Genomic DNA, 23,016 nt, shown 5'->3' with positions numbered 1-23,016 from the left:
TTGTTGCAAAAAAGTAGCCGTGGTGCCACTTACACAACAACGTTCAGGAGGCTGCAGCAGGAGGATCGATTTCAGTGTTAGTGGGGAGGGGCCTCAGAGTTAGATCAAGACAAACCTTGGCTGCTTAGCAAGATCAAGTAAAAAAAATAATTTAAAAAAGCAAAAATACAGACATAGATAATTCATGTACAAAGTATATTGTTGGGTTCCAGTAAAACTTTATTTATAAAAACAAGCAGTAAATAAACTCAAGACAGGAACCTGGAGGCAAGACTGAAGCAGAAGCCATGGAAGAACACAGCTTGCTGGCTTGCTCACTCTGCTTTTTTATACAACCCAGGACCACCCACTCAGGAGTGGCATTGCTCACAATGGGCTGTACCCTCCCATATCAACCATTAATCAGGAAAATGTCCCACAAACCAATCTAATGGAGGCATTTTCTCAGTTGAGGTTTCCTGTACTCTGATAACTCTAGTTTGTGTCAAGTTAACAAAAAAAAAATTATCTAGCACTGTACCTTTACCCCTTTATATGATCTGATTATCAGATTTGGGGGGAAAAGTAGGTAAAGGACTTTAGAAGCTGGTTTCTAAGTACATGTATGTGGGAACAGCAGTGTTAGCAACAGAAAACTAAACTGGTAAGTACTGTTAAAGGAGTAGAAACTATGAGATTCCTTTTTTGTCATAGTATTGTGGGAAGATAATTTTAATTTACCCTGTGTGATCATTGTGTACATATATTGAGATATAATATACATCATAAACGTGTGCAATTACTGTGTTGAAAACTAAAAATACATTTAAAAATTTTAATTCATCTTTTAAATCAGGTTTCAATTAGCCTTTTGAAAAATTAAATTAATAGCTTTCTTTAGCCAAACATATATAAGTTATAACTTGAAGGTGAAGAAAGGGGGTCATAGCTACTGAGAGATGAAAATGAGAGAAGCAATCCAGATTTCTGATTCTGAATCCTCCTAAATCTTTTCTTATGTACCAGAGGTTTTAAACTTCTGTTCATTTTTAAAGGTACTTCTAAAAGCCTGTAGGTGTTTGGGGAATGAAAGAGGCTAGAGACATTAAAACAACTTTCCATTCTTCCAGAGGACTTGAGTTTAAGTGCCATCGTCCACATTAGGCATTTCACAACCATCTATCTGTAACTGCAGCTCCAAGGGACCCAACACCCTCTTTTGGCTTCTGTGGGCACTCCACACATGTAACATACAGATAACATATGTATAAATTACATATATATACACACATATATAATATATGTATTTATATTAAAAGTACAAGCTCAAGCCAAACAAAATCCTAGCATGTAGAAAAGGAAGTAGACACAAATTCTCACCCCTAGGCAAGAACCTATTTGAAACTCATACCTGCTGAAAAAGGAAAGTTTGATTTTTTCAGTGGGATGGGGTGTGTGTGTGTGTGTGTGTTCCTGATTATTTTGTTTTCTTTGGTTTTGTTTTTTTGGGGTTTTTTTTGGTTTTTTTGTTTTTTGGAGTTGAGGATTGAACCCAGGGCCTTGCGCTTGCTAGGCAAGCACTCTACCACTGAGCTAAATCCCCAACTCGGTTTATTTTTTAAGAGAAAGAAAGAACATGAAGTTGGGTGGTGTGCCTGGTAGGAGTTTAGGGGGAGAAAAGAATATCAAAATATATTGTATGATAGTCTCGAAAAATGAAAACAAAAGAGGATATATCAAAGTTAAGGGTATAGGTGGACTACCAATTATTTCTGTTTTTTTTGTTTTACATATTTCTCTTGTTAAATGTAAGCACATTCAAAGGGCCTATTTCACATGCTATGAATAATATTTTACTCATTTCATTATTAATATTTGTATTAGTAATAACATCAACAATACATGCTCAGTAAAATATTCCTTGTTTATAAATGCATTAGAGACATTACAGAATTCTTATATCAATCTATGATTTTGTTTGTAGCAATTACACAGGAACAGTATTCAATTTACTGATGGATATGAAGTAAAAGAGGATATTGGTGTTGGCTCATACTCCGTTTGTAAGAGATGTATACATAAAGCCACAAACATGGAGTTTGCGGTGAAGGTAAATATTTTTAGATTTAAAATGCAACTCTTAGCAGTTCTTAGTCATATATGTCAGTATGAGTTAAAAATTATACTCTTCAACCCAGGTACATGTGCAGTAGCACTTCTACATTTCACTCAGGAGGCTGAGGCAGGAGAATCATGAGTTAGAAGTTAACCTAGCCAATATGGCAAGACTCTCCCTAAAATAAACTACATTCTTCTCTTTAGCAAAAGTGCCTTTTGTTATAAAATAAATTGAAGGTAAATTTAAGTATCTGAGTTAGTGATCTTCAAAGATCTTAATCTGGAATCATGGATTCCCATTCTGCTGAAATGAACAGTAAGATGGCTATATAGCCAGTTAAGCCAGAGAAGTGTCAGTTTATACATCATGATTTTTAATAGGATTCCCTGTACTCTGAATAGTCCCTACTTTATGATCAGAGTATCAGGGAATTCCTCAAAACTGTGTTCAAATTTTGTATTATATCTGGTGAAAATGTTCATACCTTTCTTTATATCTAAAAGGAATCTTTGAACCATTAAAAGAATTAAAGAACCATGATCATTTCTTACATTAGTAAGTTTAATTTAATATGATATCTTAAGACAGAAGTCTCCAAGCCAAAACCTAAGTATATAGTTTTGTGATAAAGTTTGAATTTTAAACCTCTAGCTATCGATGAACAAATATTATATTCAAATTCTTTGCCTTTTCACTGTAATTTAAGTAATCTATTTTTTCCCACTTCAAGTAATGCCTAAAGCTTCCAACTGACCTTGAATCTTCATAGTAGTAGTTTATAAATAGTTTATGTTTAGTTAGGGAAAGAGTAGCAAATTGTTATTACTATGTAAAACTGAATATAATTGCTTTAAAGAGTCATGAGTGTCCATGAGGCTTTCTATCGGATACAATGATGAACCAAAGAAATGGATTTAACATGCTATCCTGCTGTATACTGTTCTTACTGAAATCTAAAGTGAATAGAAGTTCCAGATTACTAACATGCAAGGAGAAAAAGGGAATGGTATACTTGATAGGCAGTTTAGGAATGTGTCTTGCATGCATAAGCACATCAAACATGTCCTAAGGTCCCATTTTATAAAAATTGCTGCCACTGTGAGGCCAGCCTGAGCTAACTACAAAACTTTGAGGCTGATATGGGCTACAAAATGAGAATCTGCCTTAAAAAATTTAAAAACTAAAACTGATAAAAATAAAATTGAAGATAAAGACCACAAAATTTGTTTCAGACTACTCTTTGAATGACTCAAAAGCCAGACTTGAGCCAAGTGTGGTAGCACATGCCTGTCATTGCAGCATTTGGAAATGGAGGCAGGAGAAATCAGGGGGATTTCATCCTCAGCTAAACAGTGAGTTTGAGGCCAGTCTGGAGTTCCTGAGACCCTTTCTCATAAAACAAAGCACAAATTGTCTTTACAAAATATAGTACTTAGAGCTGGAGGGATGGCTTAGGGGTTAAGAGCACATACTGTTCTTGCTGGTTTGTTTCCCAGCACCCATATGGTGGCTGACAGTAGTATGTAACTCCAGTTCCAGGGGATCCAACACCCACTTCTGATCTCTGAGGACTCCTACACACATGTGGTACACACACATAGATAAAATCATTTAAAAAAGAAAGCATTTACTCCTCTTCCAGCAGACCCAGGTTTAAATCCTAGAACCCATGTACACAATCATCTGTAACTCCAGTTTGGAGAATCCAACACCATATGTGTGTATAGTACTTGAACATACTAAAACATTCAGAAAAAAATTTAAGCAACTAACATAAAAGAGTTAAAAGTCTGTGTTAATATTTTAAAGAGCTTTATTATAGTCAAATGTAGTCAAGTAATATTCTAGGGATGGTTTTATACAGAGCTTTCTACTTAGTTTCAAAAATAAGGTTGTTTACTTAATTTTTGTAAGTAGCTTGCAGCTAATGTGACAGTCTATTAAAATAATTAAAAGAAGTAAATCAGCTGGGTGGTGGTAGCACATGCCTTTCATCCCAGCACTCTGGAGGCAGAGGCAGGTGGATCTCTTGAGTTCAAGGCCAGCCTGGTCTACAGGGGTAGTTCCAGGACAGCGAAGGCTACACAGAGAAACCCTGTCTTGGAAAAAAAAGGAAATTACATTCAATAAGCAGGTGCTAATGGTGGTATTGCAGACATATGCATCTCTTAGTTATCTGTATTGATAGGGGATTAGTTGGATTCTCAAATTTTTGAGAAATTCAAGGGTGAAAAAAAATGATATGGTAACTTTTCTTGAGGTTTTTGAGTTTTTAGTGAGTCCCAATTTTACTACCAAGTTTCTTTGGCATGACCTAGTAGGAATGTGTGGCATGGTTAGTTAGCCTTATCTAGCCATCTATATGGAGACTAGCTTTCTAATGAAACAATCTGGCTAAGTAGTTAACTACAACTGCCTAGTGCTGTGGGATGTTCTGTATGTCAAATGTGTTGCTGATTAGTCAATAAATAAAACACTGATTGGCCATTGGCTAGGCAGGAAGTGTAGGCGGGACAAGGAGGAGAATAAAGCTGGGAAGTGGAAGGCTGAGTGAGAGAGACACTGCCAGCTGCCACCATGACAAGCCGCATGTGAAGATCCTGGTAAGCCACGACCCATGTGGCAAAGTATAGATTTATGGAAATGAATTAATTTAAGCTGTAAGAACAGTTAGCAAGAAGCCTGCCACGGCCATACAGTTTGTAACCAATATAAGTCTCTGTGCTTACTTGGTTGGGTCTGAGCGGTTGTGGGACTGGCAGGTGAGAGAGATTTGTCCTGACTGTGGGCCAGGCAGGAAAACTCTAGCTACAGTGAGGATACCTAAGGTCTATAACTATAAACATTTAAGATTCATGTTCATAAAATTTTATGACAAATCTCTCACCTTTTAGATTATTGATAAAAGCAAGAGAGATCCAACAGAAGAGATTGAAATTCTTCTTCGTTATGGACAGCATCCAAACATCATTACTCTAAAGGATGTAAGTAGATTCTTTAGCAAAGATAACTTGAAGCAATTGTCAAACTCATATTTGGGATATTTTTCAAATATTACATTGTACACAAACACAACTTCAGAATAGTCAGCTTAGAAAGTAACATTGAATGGATGAAAGTGGAAATTATCTTAAGCAAAATATCCCAGACTTTGAATGACAGAAACTGCATAGTTCTTCTTATATAAAGATCCTAGATTTTGTATGTGTGTGTGTACTCAAGTGGGGGGTATAGGTTATGAAACAAGAAAGGTGACCATGAAAGGTGATAAAGATACCTTAAGGGAGGTTTGGGAAGGGGGCATGAAATCATAAGAAGGGACTCGTAGTAGGAAGGAGGGGACCAGCAGGACAGGGACAGGGGATTGGAAGGGAATATATTGGAGGAAGAGGATTGATTTTTAAGAAATTAGTAATAAAACTCTAAAATCTATAATTCATTTTCTGCTTTTGCTTTAAAAACTATTTTAACATTATTGCTTATATTATGTGAATTTGAACATATTAATATTCAAGATTGATTAGTCTTCCTGAAGGCTCCCTAAACTGTGCTCCCACCTGCCTTCCTCTGTAGTAGTTTTCATACTTTTTTACACACCCTATGTTCTAGCCATGCTTTATTTGGGATGTAGACTTTTTAAAGCACGTGTGCCTAATTTTCTCCAAGTGCTTTTGAATGTGTGGATCCTTAGTGAGAATATCATTTCCCTTCTTTACCTGGTTGACTACCACAACTAAGACTTTGCTATAGGCTGCTTCCTCCCAGGAAGCCTTTTCTGACCATTACCACCCTAGGACAAGTGAGGTATTCTTTACCTGGAATGTCCTGATACCTCTGTTTTCTGTGGCTTTTATTATAACTGAGTATTGATGAAAATATCCACTTCCCAAGTAAGTAGTCAGCTTTCTCTTGCTGTTGGTGCTCACATAGACTCAAAGGCTATCTCTTTAGATACTGTCAAAACTCTTGTTTTCTCAGAATAATTTGTCTTAGATAAAGAGTGTTGACTAAGTCACATTAAATGTGAAGCTGTTCACTGTAAATGATTCATTTACACAATCTGCAAAAATCCTGTATTGGTTTTTCACAAGTAAATTTTTCTTGAATATGCAATTTTATTTCTTTTAATATATTCACTTATCTTTAGTATGTTTGAGTAGTAATTTAGAGACATACATAAAGCTTCAAATAAGTTTTGTGTTATTTTAAATTTTACAGGTATATGATGATGGAAAATATGTGTATGTAGTAACAGAACTTATGAAAGGAGGTGAATTGCTGGATAAAATTCTTAGACAGAAGTTTTTCTCAGAGCGAGAGGCCAGTGCTGTCCTGTTTACTATAACCAAAACTGTTGAGTATCTTCATGCACAAGGGGTAAGTCTTTTGAATATAATTTATGCATACATATTTGTATACACGTCTTTTTTTCTTAATACTCAAGCTAAAATTAAAAATATAAAAGTAGCAGAAAACTGTAATGAGCTTCATTATTCTACCACTTGTCCTTTACACAAACCTTTTTAATTAAGCCTGAAGTACTTTGAAATCTTAGCATGCTTATATTGAGTTGATGAGATCTTTGGACCTGTAAAACATTAGCACTCTGTATCCTTGAAAACCAGGCCCACTTAAAATGATAAGCAGAAAAAGAGAATGGTGGTTTCTATCCACATACACGAGTAAAGCCAATTTGTCACCTAGTGAATGATCTCATTGTTTTCTCCTGCATACAAATTTTACTAAATGATTTTTTAAAAAGGAAAGAAAAAAACTATTTTTAAAAGAATGAAGTCTGTGGAAGAAAAGGGAAAGTAAAAAAATAAAGAGAAGGAAGATAGAGGAGGAAAAAAATATCACAGGGAGAAAGTTTTCTTATTTTTTAACATTTTTAATTAATAAAAATGCATTTAAGGTATAGGTCAAAGGTTTTTTAAGTATTTGTGTGTGTGTTCTTGGTGTGTGTGCACACATGCATATGGATCATGGAGGACAACATTGCTGTCATCCTCAGGAACACCATCTATCTCTTTTGGATCAGGGTGTCTCTCACTGGCCTGAAGTTCACCAGTTAGGCTCAACTGACAGCCAATTAAGCTCCATCCTGTTTGCCTTCCTAGCCCTGGGATTGCAAACACTTACTACCATGCCTGGCACATTTATATAGTTTCGGGATTGAGCTTGGGTCCTTGAGCTTTCAAGGCAAGCACTTTACCAATGAAGCCAATCTCTAGCGTGTGTGTGTGTGTGTGTGTGTGTGTGTGTGTGTGTGTGTGTGTGTGTGAAAAATGACTTCTTAAGTTCATTTCAGTGCAGTGGTCTCATCTTGGTTGTTTGTTCATATGGTGGTTTTGTTTGTTTGCCCTTAAAAGCTAACAAGTGGAATGTGTTAGATCTACAGCTCTCTGGTTGTGGGGTAGTCAAGATTTGCCTAGTACTGTACCTTGAAATTGGTAGAAGACAATATTTGCTGAACAACTGATAGCTTTACGGTTATCTTAAGTCTTCTGTGTTCTTTTCACGGTGTCTTACCAGTTAATTAGGAAAATACAATTAATGTCCTGGATGTTAGGAACTAAAACTAAGGTGATTAGAATATAGACTTGGATTTGGTGATTGAAAAGGGAATCAAATCTAAACTTTTTTAAAAGAGAATGATTTTGTTTATGTGACATCTTGATTTGTACATCAAATAAATGAATTTGGGGGGGAGGGTTGGATTTGAGTTTTTTAAATTAGTTGGTTTTTTACTCTTAAGTAGCATGCCTGTGTGTGTATTTATTGTTTCCCTATCTTGATATATACCATTCCCTCACTTTAGAATAGCTTTATCTCACAGTTTGAATAGCTTGTCTTCAGTGTCTACTTTAGGTCTTAGGTCACAATTTATTTCCTCTCAAAACTGTCCCATACTTTAAAATGCCTTATGTGAGCTTTTCTGTTGTATTCCTTTCCACTATGTTGCAAGTACCTAGCATGAAACAGCCAGGATCTTATGGGTCTTATTTACACAGTATCTGCAGCTCTTTATATAATACACTGGCACATGGTAGAGACTGGATAACTATTATGAAGTGAATGAATTACCTGGAGATAGACATAGTTGCTATTTGCATTTCTCCTTTACCCAGTTACACAAGTGGACAAGAGGGAAAAGGCAACTAACATTGTTTCTTCCTCCTCCTTATGCCCAGGTCAGTCAGTGTTAGACCACTACACTTAAATTAACAGCATTATGCACTCATCAGCTTGTTAGGTGCATTGTTTGGCAGTATGAGAATAAAGAAATTTCAGTGGGGAAATGTATTGTGTTAACATAAATCTCTAATTTTTATTTCAACTAGGTGGTTCACAGAGACTTGAAGCCTAGCAACATTCTTTATGTGGATGAATCTGGTAATCCAGAATCTATTCGAATTTGTGATTTTGGCTTTGCAAAACAGCTGAGAGCGGAAAATGGTCTTCTCATGACTCCTTGTTATACTGCAAATTTTGTTGCACCAGAGGTAATTGTGAGAGTGTGTGCTTGCTGTATTTGGGTATATTTAAGAACTCATTTATATCATTAATATAGATAGCTAATTATTGTTTAATTGAAGAATCACTGAACTGATCATTGAAATAAAATGCCAGCCCTTTATTTCCCTGTTTAATGCTTCAATGACATCTAGTTGCCTACAGGAGAAAAATCTAAATTCTTCTGTTTCTCTACTATCCTCTTCCTGAAGTTCTAGCTACTTTTTACTCCTTTGCCTATCATTAGCACTGTTCTATCTTGTTTTGTTCTGAGACAGGGTCTCAATTCTGTACCCAGCCTGGCCGTGAACTTGCAGTGATCCACCTCAGCCTCCCAAGTTCTGAGATTGCAGATGTGAACCACCACACACAGCTTTGTCCTTTGCTTCTATTTTTGACTGTCCTCTGCCTCTTCTCTTTGCCTACAGCCATCTTACTTGAAGGTCCAATACAAACTAGCTAACTCTCTCCCTATATCAAGAATTATTGGAGCTCAAATTATACCTCAGTGATAGAGTGCTTTCCTAACCTACAGGAAACTCTGGATTTGATCCCCAGCTCCACAAAAATGAATAAACCATGCATTTATCTCAATATCAGAGTTTTTATTAACATGATTTTGTTATAATACTTATGTTGAATTGTTAACTATATGTTGATTTCCCCTGCTAGATTCTATTTCTTAAAGAAATTGATCTTTTTCAAAATTTGTCATAGTGCATGCCTAATAATAACCAGTGATAATGATTAAATGTTTGAGTGAATCAAATAATATATGAATTAGTAGTTTTAGCACTGTATCATTTATATGAGGTTACATATGTTCTTAAAAGTATTGTTATTTGCCAGGCATGAAAGGCATGCCTGTAATCCTAGTACTAGGGAAGCTGAATATATATGATCAGAAATATATACAATCTGCCCTGACTACATAGGAAGCTTGAGGCTAGCCTGGGCTATAGAGTGAAACTCTGTCTCAAAAAGTATTATTTATAGTCATTTCTATAGCCCCATTCAAAATAGAAATTCATTCAGATAAGAAACTTGTCAGGTGTGGTAGCACAGACACTTTGAATGACAGCACCAAGGCAGAGACAGGTGGAATTCCATGAGTTCTAGGCCAGCCTGGTCTACATAGTGAGTTCCAGGCCAGCCAAAACTACATAGCGAGATTATGTCTCAAGAAGAAATATGTAAAAGAAATTACCCTTGATATGTTCTGTATCCCTCTCTGTACCCACAGTAGTACATAACAAATATTCAAATACCAGTGTTAAATTCATAAATGTATATATGAATTTAACATAATACACATAAATGTATATAAGCAGAATGTTCTAATTTGATTACTACATGGTCTTACTTGGTTTTTGTTGTTGTTTCCTTTTTTAAAATTTTTTTTATTTATTTTTACATACCAACCACAGTTCCCTCTCCCACCCCTCCTCCCAGTCATTCCCCCCTCAACCCCCACCACCTCTCATTCCCCCTGTACCCACCCCCACATCCACTCCTCAGAAAGGGTAAGGCCTCCCATAGGGGGTCAACAAAGCCTGGTACATTCAGTTGAGGCAGGACCAAGCCCCTCCCCGCTACATCAAGGCTGAGCAAGGTATCTTTCCATAGGGAATGGGCTCCAAAAAGCCAGCTCATGCACCAGGGATAGATCCTGGTCCCACTGCCAGGGGCCCTCAAACAAACCAAGCTACACAACTGTCTCCCACATGCAGAGGACCTAGTTTAGTCCCATGTAGGCTCCACAACTGTCAGTCCAGAGTCTGTGAGCACCCACAAGCTTGGTGTGTTGATTTGGAAAATACAATTCCGTTCAATATCTAAATATATCTAAAAAACACCAGTGTGGAGAAGCTGGAAAGATGACTCCAGTTAAGAACATTTTCTGCTCTTGCAAAGGATCAGAAGCTAACAATCATTTATAACTCCAGTTCCATAGGATCAGACCCCTCTCCTGGCCTTTGTGATGCACATACAGACAAGCTGGCATATGCACAAATATATAAATTTTTAAATATGTTAGTGTGTTAATAATCATCTTTTACTTTTTCTAGGTTTTGAAACGACAAGGTTATGATGCTGCCTGTGATATATGGAGTCTTGGTGTCCTCCTTTATACAATGCTTACTGGGTAAGTGTGTACCATAAGCACTTTTTCATCAATATTTTATCTAAATTATGTAGGCTTTTTAAATCCCTATATTGTAATATCTTTCCATGTTTCTCATACTAATATATATAGTAGTACAATTATATCATATTTATAGCTGTATCCTTTTTTGTTCATTTGTTTTTTGAGGCGGAGTTTTTCTGTGTAGCTTTGGAGCCTCTTGGAACTAGCTCTGTAGAGCAGGCTGGCCTTGACCTTACAGAGATCTGCCTGCCTCTGCTCCCCAAGTGCTGAGATTAAAGACACACACACACACACACACACACACACACACACACACACACACACACCTGGCAGCTGTATCCTTTTTTTAATTAGCTTTTCTTTTTTTTGTTTTTTTTTGGGGGGGGTTTGGGGAGGGGGTTTGAGACTGTATCCCACTGTGTTGTCCTGGCTGGCCTGGGACTCATTATGTATATTAGGCTGGCCTCAGACTCACAGAGATGTGCTTGCTTCTGCCTCTCTAGTGCTGGGATTAAAGGGGTACCACAACACCTGGCTTTAGCTGTGTTTTTAATGTCTTATGGTGTTAAATTAATTTTTCATACTTTTATTCTGATTATGTAATAAACATGCTGTTTTAATACATTATCTTAGACTGTGTCATAACTTAAAATACATATAATATATATTAAGTCTATCTTACTTAGAGTTTCTATTGCTGTGAAGAGACACCATGACCACAGCAACTCTTATAATGGAAAGCATTTAATTGGGGCTGGCTTACAGTTCAGCAGTTCAGTCCATTATTGTTGTGGTGGGAAACATGGTGGCATGCAGGTAGACGTGGTGCTGAAGAAGGAGCTGAGAGTTCTACATCTTGATCCATAGGCAGCAGGAAAAGAATGAAATCATACTAGGCCTGGTTTGAGCTTCTGAGACCTCAAAGCCCACCCCCAGTGACTCACCTCCTCCAATAAAGCCACACCTACTCCAACAATGCCACACCTCCCAATAATGCCAATCCCTATGAGCCTGTGAAGCCATTTTCATTCAAACTACCACAAAGTGTAATTAATATAACCTATTACTTGGCCTATGGAGCTTCATTTTACTGTCTTTTATTTACTTTGATAGTCTCCAATAAAGTATTACATTAACTGAACTACTCAGAATACTTTTAGAAACTATAAATAAATGTAAACATTATTAACTATAAGAGAAATTTTATGCATTGACATTTTGACTTTATTATAATCTAGTTACACTCCATTTGCAAATGGTCCTGATGATACTCCAGAGGAAATATTGGCACGGATAGGTAGCGGAAAATTCTCACTCAGTGGTGGTTACTGGAATTCCGTTTCAGATACAGCAAAGGTATGTGTGACTTTTATTGCGGGATATTTAATCACACTGTGAAACTCCAAGACTGTGTAAATAAAATTAACCTTGGATCAGGGGGCAGAGCCAGAGACTAGACAGGAATTAGCCATAGAGAAGACAGAGGAGCCAGGAAGACAGAGAGATGCACAGGAGGGAGTAGGGAGGGACTTGGAGATTCCTGGTCTTTTTGGTTTGGGAAGAATGGAGTGATGCTTCTCTTGCTGGATCTCTGGCCAAAAAGGAAGGTCAGCTAGTTGCTTTTCTGTTTCTCTGATCTATCAGGTTTTCACTGCAACATCTGACTCCCGAGTTTTTATTGATAAATAGAATGACAGTCTTAGTTACAAACTACATTTGGCAGCTGAAGCTGAGCCAGTGCCAGCAGACCTGAAATTCCCCCTCCCCCCCCCCCACACACGGGGGAGGCCCCCAGGGTAGCAGCAGGGGGGCCACAGAGCCCAGACAATAGTTAAAATATCAGTAGATTCAGGTGTGGGTCCCTAAGATGACAGAAAAAAACATCAGACTTCCAATTACATGGCTGTTTCACTTTGTTTTGTTATTGGGACTAAGAATTGAGCCCAGGACATCATATATGCTAAGTACACATTCTACCACTGAACTGTTATACCCTCAGCCATATTATAGACTTTTTGACAGGGGAATAAGGTGTTTGATAAGTGTGCATGTTTTTTAGTGAGCAGATGGATATGTGCAAAAAGATGTGAAGTACAAAGGAAAATTTTGTGTGGCCATGCAACTTGAGTTGAGGGGTGTTGTTTGATTGCTTGCTTGCTTTGAGATGGGTTCTCTTAGGGATCTAGGGCTCACCAATTAGGCTACACTGAGCCCCAGAGATCTACCTGCCTCTGGCTCCCCAACTCTGAGATTACAATGTGTGCAGCAATGCTCAGCTTTTTCTTTGGGTACTGGGGGATCAAACTCAGGTCCTAATGCTTGTACAGTGTTCTAGTTTTTTTTTTTTTTTTTGCTATGATAAACAGTATGACCAAGTCAACTTGAAGAGGCAAGAGTATTTTACTTAACACTTTCTGACCAGTCCATCACTGAGGGAAGCCATGGAAGGAAGTTGAGTCAAAAACTGAGGCAGGGGGCCGGGTGGTGGTGGTGCGTGCCTTTAATCCCAGCACTCGGAAAGCAGAGCCAGGTGTATCTCTGCAAGTTCAAGGCCAGCCTGGTCTACAGAGCAAGATCCAGGACAGGCACCAAAAACTACACAGAGAAACCCTGGGGTGGGGGGGGGAACGACACTGAGGCAGAATCCATGGAGGAATGCTACTTACTGGCTTGCTCAACCTGCTTTCTTATTTTTTTTTTTGTTTTTTGGGTTTTGTTTTTGTTTTTGTTTTTTCTTTTGAGATAGAGTTTCTCTGTGTAGCTTTGCGCCTTTCCTGGAACTTTGTAGCCCAGGCTGGCCTCAAACTCACCGAGATTCACCTGCCTCTGCCTCCCAAGTGCTGGGATTAAAGGCGTGCGCCACTACCGCCCAACCTGCTTTCTTATATAACCCAGGACCACCTGTCCAGGGATGGCACTACCTACAATACGCCAGGCACTACCACACCAATCATTAATCAAGAAGTGTGGGGGCTGGAGAGATGGATCAGTGTTTGAGAGCACTTTGTTGCTCTTGTAGAATACCTGGGTTCAGGTCCCAGCATCCACATGATGGCTCACAACCATCTATAATTCCAGTTACAAGAGACACAGTGCATTCTCCTGACCTCTAGAGGCCCAAGGTATTCATGTGGTATACATACATACATGCAGGCAAAACACTCATACACATAAAATAAGTAAATCTTAAAAAAAAAAAAATTGTTCCATAGACAGGCCCACAGTCCAGTCTAATGGAGGCAAATCCTTAGTTAAGGTTCCCTCTTAAAGCCAGGTGGTGGTGGTGCAGGCCTTTAATCTTAACCAGCATTTAGGAGGCAGGGGCAAGCCAATCTCTGTTTGAGGCCAGCCCCGTCTACAGAGCAAGTTCCAGGACAGCCAGGACTGTTACACAGACAAACTCTGTCTCAAAAAACCAAAAAAAAAAAAACAAAAGAAAAAAATTCCCTCTTCCCAGGTGACTCTAGTTTGTGTCAAGCACTGTACTGACTGAAGTATTTCCCTAGCTCCTATTACAAGCTTTTCAGAAAAAAATATTTTTCATGATCCATGATGAGAAGAAACACTAACAGAAGTTTTTGTTTATAAAGTAGTATGTTGAAGTGATATTACCAAACATCTTAAACTCCAAAAAGGACTATTTATCATGTTTCTTTCCTAGAGGACATTGGTTTGGCCTTATTGTCTATACATTATCATCTTTGTCTTTACAAGCATGATGAATAATAATGATGGAAATCTTTAAAACTTGTCCATCTACCGTGTGCCTCACACTGCACTTGACCTCATAAGAACCTTGTAAAATAGATGGTAATAGCCCCATTTCACAGAACAAAAGCAAGGACTAGAGTTTTAGTACAGACTTGTGTATAGTTGCACACCAGGTACGTGTGAGCACTTGAAACTCTCACTGCAGAGTACTTGTTCCCTAAAAGAACTGTAGTGTGTCCTCATTTTGATTTGTTAAGAACAGGGTCTCATCCTTATCACAATTCATAATAGCCTGGTTTATAGCCTGGTTGCTGGAAATCATTCAGAAACCCTTGGCTCTAGAGATGCCATTCTTAGACTAACACTGCTTTCACTTAAATCAGAGAAAGTTCTTTTTCTTTAAAGGAGTAAACTTTTCCAGGTCAAATGAGAGAAATACAGAAGAGACTGAAGAAACATTGGTAAAAATGCTCACTGACTTTCCTTCGGAATGGAAGCTCGAGTTGAGGTGATTGTAAATAGAGTACATCCAAAAAGTTCATAGGTTCTTTTAGATAGAGCAGGAAGTTCAATTAGCCAGTTGAATTGATGTTTAGATATGTGGCTTTTAACTGTGTTTAAAATTAACATGTTAGACTAAAATTAACATGTGTAGCTCAGCAGTGGAGCATGTGCTCTGCAGCCATGAGGCCCTGGGTGAGCCCCAGCACCAAAAATAAAAAATAATGTTAGCCTTTCTTTTTCTAACAGTAAAATTTGTCAAAGCTGATACTTTATTTTTCTGGGTACCTGTTTCCTTCCTAATTCTCCTTATTGAGCACCTAGATATGTTTAATAAATGGAAAGTCTGAAGAGAAAAGGTATGGCAAAGATAGAATTCTTGATCTCAGAGAACTCACAGTCTGGCACAGAGATAGCACAAAATGTGCAGTACAAGATTGACTGTATTAGTGCAGTTTTGTGCTAAAGAAGATTACAGATGATAGTGGACAAGAAAGCAGTGGGAGAGCTTTCCAGGCAGCTGAGGAGGCTATAAAAAGTTGTATTCTATCTCATGCTGAGGGAGCTCAGTGCGTGCCAGTTAGGTGGTGATGGGAGCATGAGAACAGCAAGTGCCTCCAGACTGGTCATTTGATATGACTCCTACAGCATGCACAAGCAAAGCTGCTTGATGAACTGAATTGTAAATAGCTGTGTGCCTCATACTTGGGATTATTGGCTTACTCTGGGTGGAAAGTTTAAAAAAAGAAAACTACTAAGCTAGCCGAGTGTGGTAGTGCACATGTTTTTAATCCCAGCACTTGAGAGGCAGGCATATCTCTGAGTTTGAGGCCAGCCTTGTCTACAGAGAGAATTCCAGAACAGCCAGGGCCTCACAGAGAAACCATCTCAGAAGAACAAAAAGAACAAAAGAAAACTACTAAGCTGCATATAATGATCAGATTTTTCATTTTGCACTCCATGGCACAGTTATTTTCATCCACGGAGTCTGCCACAAACTGTCAAGATCACATGAAGTATATGAAGAAATGTTACCCATAACCAGAGTACCAGAACTTACACATCACGTGCTTTTTCTCGTCAGTTAAAACTAGTTAAAGTTATCTCTAGTCCTTTGCATTCATTTGCACTCCAGAATGCTTTTTTTAGTGAAAGATGAGATTAGAGACACAAATATAGAGCAAAAACTTATCTCTAACTCAGAGCCTGTCTTATAAATAACATGCAATTACAGTAACTTTTGCTCCTGTATATAGTTAAGACTCCTGATTGGAAACATCATGTAATACTATCATTACCTACAAAATGGAAAAGAGGATTATATCAGTATAGATGTATCCATTCAAGAACAAGTTGCCTGGGCCGGGTGGTGGTGGCACAGGCCTTTAATCCAAGCACTCAGGAGGCAGAGCCAGGTGGATCTCTGTGAGTTCAAGGCCAGCCTGGTCTACAGAGTGAGTTCTAGGAAAGGTGCAAAGCTACACAGAGAAACCCTGTCTCGAAAAAAAACAAAACAACAACAACAACAACAAAAGAACAAGTTGCCTGTGTTGAACGGGCTCTGTTAACTAGCTTGCATTGTTTTACTCACTGCTCACTGACCTAAGATTAGGGGTGTTACTTGTAAGGTTTTATACATTTCAAATCATGAAAGGTGAAGACCAAAATTATAGCAGTTGCAATGGAATCTGAGACAAATGAAAGGAAAATTTAGAAGGCAGAGCAGACTTCATAGTTTATTGAACATAAATAAGTAGCAGCTATCAAGCATGCAGTCCACAATGCTACCTCAGGCAAATGTAAGAGAGTGTCTTTCACCAAGTGTTTGGATACGTAAGAAGCTTTGAGATTGGCAGTAGTTGAAGATTTCGGCATAATGAATTTAAAATGCTTATATAATTATAAGATGTTTGGTCATTAGGCAACTGGCCATATGGCTGTAGGTCTTAGAAGTCTATGGTGGAGTTTGAAGGAGTTGACCATCTATAGTAGCTAAAGTAATGATTAAGAATGTGATTATCAGCCGGGCGGTGGTGGCGCACGCCTTTAATCCCAGCACTCGGGAGGCAGAGCCAGGCGGATCTCTGTGAGTTCGAGGCCAGCCTGGGCTACCAAGTGAGTCCCAGGAAAGGCACAAAGCTACACAGAGAAACCCTGTCTCGAAAAACCAAAAAAAAAAAAAAAAAAAAGAATGTGATTATCAGAGCATAGTGATAGAAGAACCAAGGAAGGGATTCAACGAAATGATACCATTTAAAGAGAAAGCTAGGCCTAGGGCAGGGGAATATATAGCTCAGTGGTTGAGCTCTTGCCTAATACGTGTAAGGCCTTCCCCAGAACTACAAGGGAGGGAGGGAGTGCAGGCAAAGTGAGTAGCCATTGAAGGGTTAGCAGTAAAAGAAAGATAAGTTTGAAATGCCTTGGCCCAGTCAAACACAGAGATGCTATTAAAATTACAATTGAGTTTTGTTTTGTCTCTGGAAGTTTTGCAACATTTGGCTCATTTTCAGAATTTGGTAGGAAAGGTCATTTTTTTCATAGTTTGATTTTTTAACATATCTTTTATTTATACTTATTTTGTTTGTATAGAGTGTCACAAAGTGTTGCCCAGGCTATCCCAAAACCCCTGGCTTTAATGAATCCTCTTTCAACCTCCCAAGTGGCTAGGACTACAGGCATGTGCCACTGTTCCTGGCCCACTCTTTATTTCCAATTCTGTTCAGTATCTTAGTCCTGTTCTTAGCTGTTAATAATAACCAAGAGAGACTGCAAGTGTCTAAAGCAGAAGAATAGCTAGAATAGCAACTGCCTAGTTCCCAATATCTAGTCAGCCACCAGGTTCTGTCAAGAAATTTTTTCTACCTAGGAGTGATGGTGCATTCCTAAAATCTTAGCACTTGAGAAGCTGAGGCAGGAAGATTATGTATTCAAGGTTATCTGTGGTTACTTAGTGAGTTTGAAGCCTGCCTGGGCTATGTGAAACATCTTCAAAAAAAAAAAAAAAACTAAATCTCCAGGCTTTTGCCCCTCCAAACTATTATCCCCCAGACTTAAGGAGTATCATCTATCTAAATTTCAAACTTGACTACGTTATCATCTTGCTTTTGTGCTTTATTGTTCTATAGTAAGTCCATATTTGTTAATATGGCTTGCAAAGACCTTCCTTATCTGTCTATTCTCAATCTCTTCCACTTTACTGGCTGCCATGTTCTTCTTGACAGCAAATTTCTACCGTAGCCACATTGTATTGTCAGTTCCTCAATTGTGTCATTGTATTAGTTACTTCCTATTGCTGTGATAAAGCCCCATGACCAAGGCAATTTCAAAAGTGTTTAATTAGGGTTGCAGTTTCAGAGGGTTAGAGTCCATGATGGAGCAAAGGCATGATGGCAGGAACAGCAGCTCACATCTCAATCCACAAGCAGTGATACACTTCCTCCAACAAGAGCACACCTCCTAATCCTTAGCAAGCAGTTTCACCAACTGGGGTCCAAGTATTGAAAAATAGGAGCCTATGGGGGCCATTCTCATTCAAACCACCAAAGACATATTCTCTTGTACCTTAGGGATTTCCTGCAGATCCACTCCTTTTTGTCTACCTGAGATGTTCTGCTTCCTCCATACCTTTTGTTTGTTTGTGATTTTTTGAGACATGGTTTCTCTGTGTAGCTTTGGAGCCTGTCCTGGAACTTACTCTGTAGACCAGGCTGGCCTTGAACTCACAGAGATTCACCTGCCTCTGCTTCCGGAGTACTGGGATTAAAGGCGTGCGCCACCACTGCCCTCCTCCATACCTTTTCAAGTCCAGCTCTTGTCTATCCTTGAGGTCAGTGGTTCTCAACCTGTGGATCATGACCCCTTTGGAGTTGCATATCATATATTTACATTATGATTCATAACAGCAAAATTATGAAATTTTAAAGTAACAATAAAAATAATTCATTGAAGTAGCAATGAAAATAATTTTACAGTTTGAGGTCACCACAACATGAGGAACTATATTAAAGGGTCAGAGCATTAGGAAGGTTAAGAACTACTGCTCTTAAAAGTCACTTTTTACCATCACCCAGGAGACTGAGACAGGAGGATTGCCACAAGTTTGAGACTAGACTGAGCTACGTAGAGAGTACCAGGCTAATTGGGGGTACATGGAAAGACTCTATCTCAAAAAAAGTAACAGTCAAAAGTGACATTTTTGAAGCCATCTCCCAGTTCAGGTCAGGTATCTATGTTCTTCTAGCTGCTCTTGGTACTTGTTCATCCCATCAGAGACTTTACCTTGCTTTATAACTGATTCTTTGTCTCTTCCTCACTGAACTAAAGCTTTGTAAGGCCAGAACTCTGAATATTCTAACCCTCTAGAATTAGAGCAAAGCTAAGAAAAGCTAGAGGAAACTGATCCTTTGCACCATAACAAAACTGTGGTACTCAGGGGAGAGAGAGGGGAGATTGGAGTGTTTTGTCACAAACTTATCCTAAAATTTGCTTTGTGACAAAAGGACTGCAACCAGGAACTCGAGCATCATCATAATAAAAGCTGAACAAGAATGCTGACAATGTCAAGCATCATAGAAGTAAGAGAGAAGCAAAGAATTAACCTTGTCTTATTCTTCTCCTTCATCTGATGATAGGACCTGGTATCAAAGATGCTTCATGTAGATCCTCATCAGAGACTGACTGCTGCTCTTGTGCTCAGACATCCTTGGATTGTCCATTGGGACCAATTGCCACAATACCAACTAAACAGACAGGATGCACCACATCTCGTAAAGGTGAACAGGCCTATATCCAGTCATTGCTTTCTCTCTGGCCTCCAGGATAGACATAGCCAGCTGAGCCTCCAGGAAACATGTCTCTATGCCCCAAGCAACTTTCCCTTTCATCTTGTTTACAAGTTCTTTGAGGACATGGTGACACAAGGCGCATCAGAATGTCAGTAATGAAGTTAGCTTAAGGGAAACTTTGGCATTTTTGTCATTCTGTGTACATAAGTGTTCACTATCAGTAGAGATAGAATCTATGAATTTTTCTAAATGAAAGATCATGGTTTACAGCCTGTCATATTACAGGGTTGTAAAGACAAATGATCCTAAGAAAAATGAGGACTGCTATATTTGAGCCCCTCCCTGTCTTTTCTCATACAAATATTAACCTCTCACATTGGCCTCAGTTTTAGTTATAATCTAAAAATTTGACCACAGGTTATTCTCGTTATGAGGCTGATAAAGATCTATATCATTTACATTATGAAAATCCCAGGGTGGGGGGGACATACGTTTATTTCATATTTGTATACATGTCATTTTTGTTGTAACCTTTCTTTGCTTTTCTCAGGGTGCCATGGCAGCTACATACTCTGCTTTAAATCGCAATCAGTCACCAGTTTTGGAACCAGTAGGCCGCTCTACTCTTGCTCAGCGGAGGGGTATTAAAAAAATCACCTCAACAGCCCTGTGAAGTGACCTCAGTGAGATATTTGGTACCATGATGTAAGCTGATAGCACAAGTTCTGGCGACAGGTAGCACATACCTGAGAGACACCTGCAAGCACACACTGTCCCAGCTGGTACCCATAATGCTGCTGCTCCTGCTGTTCCTGCTTTCATCTCTTCTCGCTTTAATTGATTCTTAGCAAGTTAGATTTTCCTGGAGCTTCAAAATGAAAATGGAAACATGATGAAGATATAATCACTGAATCAACACGAAAAATAATGAACACATGAATACCACCTAAAATACACTGAATAAAAGTACTCTACACCATATAGCATTATTTTTATAGGAAATATTTCGTGTCCCCTAAATATTCTTTTGTTAGTTATAGGGATGGACAGTTTATGTTAAGCACTTAGCTTAAACAATCCGTTTATATTAGCACTGTATCCCTTGTGCCATCCAACATTTTGTATGTTTTTGTAAACAGTTCATATACAGTACATTTCTGTACTGATTTCTTTAATGTATACATGCCTTGTTTAACTTGGAGTCTATTAATCAATTGACTATTAAATCTGGATAAATAGTTCACCTGGATTAACAGTATTGTTGGGAAACCTTAAAGATGGCCAGACTGATTGAACAGCTGTTGAATGTAATTCTCTCAAATTGTACATATCCTCCTCCATCTGTTTCACTGGTTTGTTCATTTGTTTCTTCAAGTCAGGTGCTCTGTCAGACTAACCTAAAGAGCTGTTAATGGTAGAGAAAGTTGTTGTGTGTGTGGCATGAAATCAAGAATACATCTATGAAGTTAATCCATATACTTTGTGATTTCTTAGGGTTTTCTTTCCTTAATTAAGGAAGTAATCCTTGAACTTTTAACCTTACATAGTGCTCATACTTAGTATTTGGCATATCATTTGAAATCTTGCCAACATACATCAAGGCCTTTAAAAAATCATATTAAAGAAATTGGAAAAAGAAAATTTAGCAATTGATAATTAAAGCCTTACTGGATATTTCATGTTTAAATAGGTATTCTATATTAAACACTAATTTGAATGTAATAAAGGCCACAGGCCTCCATATGAAATTGGATTTAAACTTTATTATTCTAGAGAATAAAATATTCTTGGCCAAACAGTATCTGTTCTAACCTGAAGTCATAGCTGAGGCAGGCTCAATGACTGATCAGCACTGACTGTTTTCTGAATCCCTGCTGATGGTTTCTAGCCATATGATGTTTCCTTTGACTTCAGTAGTGACCAGTTTTCATAGTGGCCCCTGGCTCTGCTTCACGTGCTTCAGGATCTACATCTAACATGCTGGTTTCCAATTTTATTTGACAAAAGAAACTTCTATACCCATCATTACCCATATCTTTGTCACACTACCCAGTGTACATTAATATGTGATATAAAAAACATGAGCAAAGAAAAAAGTGATTTAACTTACCTCATCAGGAATGTGCCCCAGTAGATGTGAGTCACTTACTGAGCTGTGTACATCAGAAATCTTCTCACTTAAGTACTAGCCCAAGAGTGTGTTTTTTGCAGTTCATAAGACACTTGTCATTCCTTATCTTCTCTGCTACTAAAGAGAAAAAGAAAATCTCCAACACCACCTTTGCCCAAGCAACATGAAATGATGATTGCATAGAAACCAAATGTAGGTTTATCTTCTAAATGAAAAGTACACATTAGGAGGATGCCAGAAGTTCTACATACCAACTACTGAAGTTCTTGAGTATATGGATGCTAACTATTCAAAGTTGCTTTCCATTGTCTGGCAAGAAAGCCTTTGCCCCCTCTTCTATTCAGTGTGTCAGATTCTCCCATTTATCCTGTCTCTCATTTAGTTTTTCCTCATAGCACCATGCTGCCTTTCTTTCATATTATCACCAAAAGGAGCTAAAGTCAAAATTATGTATTTTTAGGGCAGTCCTATACTATATTATGATGCCAAATTTATTTCCTTTAAGAATTGCCTTCCTTATCTAGTCAAACTGGTAGTTTTATTGGAGAAATCATTTCTCCAGTAGATTCGCAAAACTGAAGGCTTCCTACTGACAAAACAGGTTAGGAGCATAAATTACTTCTTCTGTGGCTCTAGTGTTCACATTGTCTTAGGGCAAACATGGCCGACAATGTAGTGCTTGTGCTGGGTTAGCCTTTCCATTTATTTCACAAAGTCTATTTCCTATAGGCCACCGTACTTACGGGATTAAGGCTCCTGAAGTATTCTGCCTTTCACCCATTGCTGCCAGTTTTGGGGGCTTATCCCAGAGTTGTCAGCCCTGCTTTTATGTTTCACTGAAAAAAGGAACTAAACTGACAGGACTCTTTTTACAGACATCTCTTGGTTTATGATACAAAAGAATATCCCAAACAATAGAAATGTGTTTCACATAGCCAAGCATATACTGGAAACTATGAATTAAAATATGATGTGTTTTGCATCTTCCCTTTCAAGTGATGATATTAAATTAAGGTAAGTTTTTTTTGTTATTTTTTGTTTTGTTTTGTTTTGCTTTTTATGAATCATTTCAGCTCCTTCTGTTTAAAAAGGTATCTTCTAAGTGCATTAATGCCTTGAATTTAAC

At 38.2% G+C, this 23,016-nt stretch overlaps 1 protein-coding gene across 2 annotated transcripts in view; it reads left to right on the top strand.

Annotated features, from left to right (window-relative positions):
• Rps6ka3 (ribosomal protein S6 kinase A3) overlaps positions 1 to 21,715 on the top strand; it is a 103,633-nt gene extending 81,918 nt beyond the window's left edge. For both annotated transcript variants that reach the window (XM_059250292.1, XM_059250293.1), the window contains 8 exons: positions 1,964 to 2,089; positions 4,993 to 5,082; positions 6,317 to 6,475; positions 8,443 to 8,604; positions 10,684 to 10,760; positions 12,002 to 12,119; positions 19,607 to 19,747; positions 20,310 to 21,715. In XM_059250292.1, the coding sequence (XP_059106275.1) occupies positions 1,964 to 2,089; positions 4,993 to 5,082; positions 6,317 to 6,475; positions 8,443 to 8,604; positions 10,684 to 10,760; positions 12,002 to 12,119; positions 19,607 to 19,747; positions 20,310 to 20,432 (996 nt within the window). In that variant the 3' untranslated portion in view covers positions 20,433 to 21,715. The remainder of the gene's footprint in view (positions 1 to 1,963; positions 2,090 to 4,992; positions 5,083 to 6,316; positions 6,476 to 8,442; positions 8,605 to 10,683; positions 10,761 to 12,001; positions 12,120 to 19,606; positions 19,748 to 20,309) is intronic.
• Positions 21,716 to 23,016: the final 1,301 nt, after the last annotated feature.

Source organism: Peromyscus eremicus, chromosome X (genome assembly GCF_949786415.1).
Source record: "Peromyscus eremicus chromosome X, PerEre_H2_v1, whole genome shotgun sequence".
NCBI lineage: Eukaryota > Metazoa > Chordata > Mammalia > Rodentia > Cricetidae > Peromyscus > Peromyscus eremicus.
Note: the sequence above shows the minus strand (reverse complement) of the source record. Positions and strands in the feature narration are given on the sequence as shown.